A 1,303-nucleotide genomic window follows, 5' to 3' on the forward strand; every position below is an offset into this window, starting at 1 on the left:
AAGCTACGCAAGCAGAAATAGTGATAGAAGGCAACGTGCTAAAGTCTTAAAGAACAGTCGAAAAAAAAAATATAAAGGGTACAACCTTTTGTGTGAAAATTTGAGAAATAATACAAATCATCCTTCTTTACAACTCATGACATTATCAGTACTGTTAACCTTCACCTTTCTCCTTTTTCTCAACCCCCCTCCATAATTTTTCTTTTTTTTTTAAAAAAAAAAAATGAAAAGAATCCTCTCTTTTATGATTGTCTGTTCATAATTACGCTGCATTTGCGTATGCATTACTTATCGATAGTCGACAGGAATAGGTCTCTATAAAAGGGCCTATTTTCGTTGTACAACCCTACTTTGGAACCTCTACTACTTCAATCAACAGAATAGGAAGCAATTCAATACATTGCTTCGTTGGTTCACAAGCCCGTTATTGGAGCTAGGGCCACCCTATCCTTTACCAACAATTATAACCTTTACACGGATTACGTACGCGTTATTATCCCTCAAATTTGCCGGCCTTTTATTTATTTGGCAAACACACCTGATAGTTGTAAACTTAGTATTCAGCCTCCTTTTAGCAACCTAAATCACCCCATTATCACTATGCGTCCTTCCACTTTTTTCACGACGATTACTACCGCGCTTGGGCTTTCGTCGACTGTTTCGGCGCAATGTCTGGGTGTTTTACTGCGGAACGATGGTCGTAAACCCATCCTTGGCTTCGAGCCATTTCGCATCCGTCGGACAGTTTCTTTTCCCGGGTATGATTTTGTGCTCAAAGTGGGCAGGCGCTGTATAACCGAAAAGATATCTGGGACGATTCCCCCTCATCTTCATGTTCACGTTGTTTGGGGTTTCCCTGCGCCTGTACGTCCTGTTTGCAATGTATATAATGGCTGGACGGAAAGGTTCGAGAGATATGGACGAAATGTGCGAGAGGCCCCCTGGTGAAAGGTGTTGATAGGGATAGAGTGATCGCTGCGATCGGTAAAAACAATATAACAAAATAAACGGTATTTTTATATATCCTTTTTATCGTTCTGTAACTATTTACAATCCTGCAGAAATCCGTTAAAATCTCTGCTACGTGTTCTAAAATCACGTGTCACCATACGTGATTTACCCATACGTATATCTGTCCGCGAATAAATACAGGCTATTTTTTATATTAATTGCAAATATACGTACCTTTTAAACCCGTAAATAATTATTAATAAGTAAATAAAGGAAAAATAACGCGTTTGGAAAATCGTAAAATTTTTTAACGTTGTAAACGAATATTTTATTTTAACCGTTCCCTAATAAA

At 38.2% G+C, this 1,303-nt stretch overlaps 1 protein-coding gene across 1 annotated transcript; it reads right to left on the reverse strand.

Moving 5' to 3' along the window:
- Positions 1–681: 681 nt before the first annotated feature.
- PgNI_12589 (uncharacterized protein) lies at positions 682–828 on the reverse strand (the record flags this gene model as incomplete). Its single annotated transcript, XM_031132535.1, has 1 exon — positions 682–828. One exon carries the CDS (start codon positions 826–828, stop codon positions 682–684), a length of 147 nt encoding a protein of 48 aa, XP_030975951.1.
- Between the last annotated feature and the right edge of the window lie 475 nt (positions 829–1,303).

This window comes from Pyricularia grisea (assembly GCF_004355905.1).
Source record: "Pyricularia grisea strain NI907 chromosome Unknown Pyricularia_grisea_NI907_Scaffold_22, whole genome shotgun sequence".
Lineage (NCBI taxonomy): Eukaryota > Fungi > Ascomycota > Sordariomycetes > Magnaporthales > Pyriculariaceae > Pyricularia > Pyricularia grisea.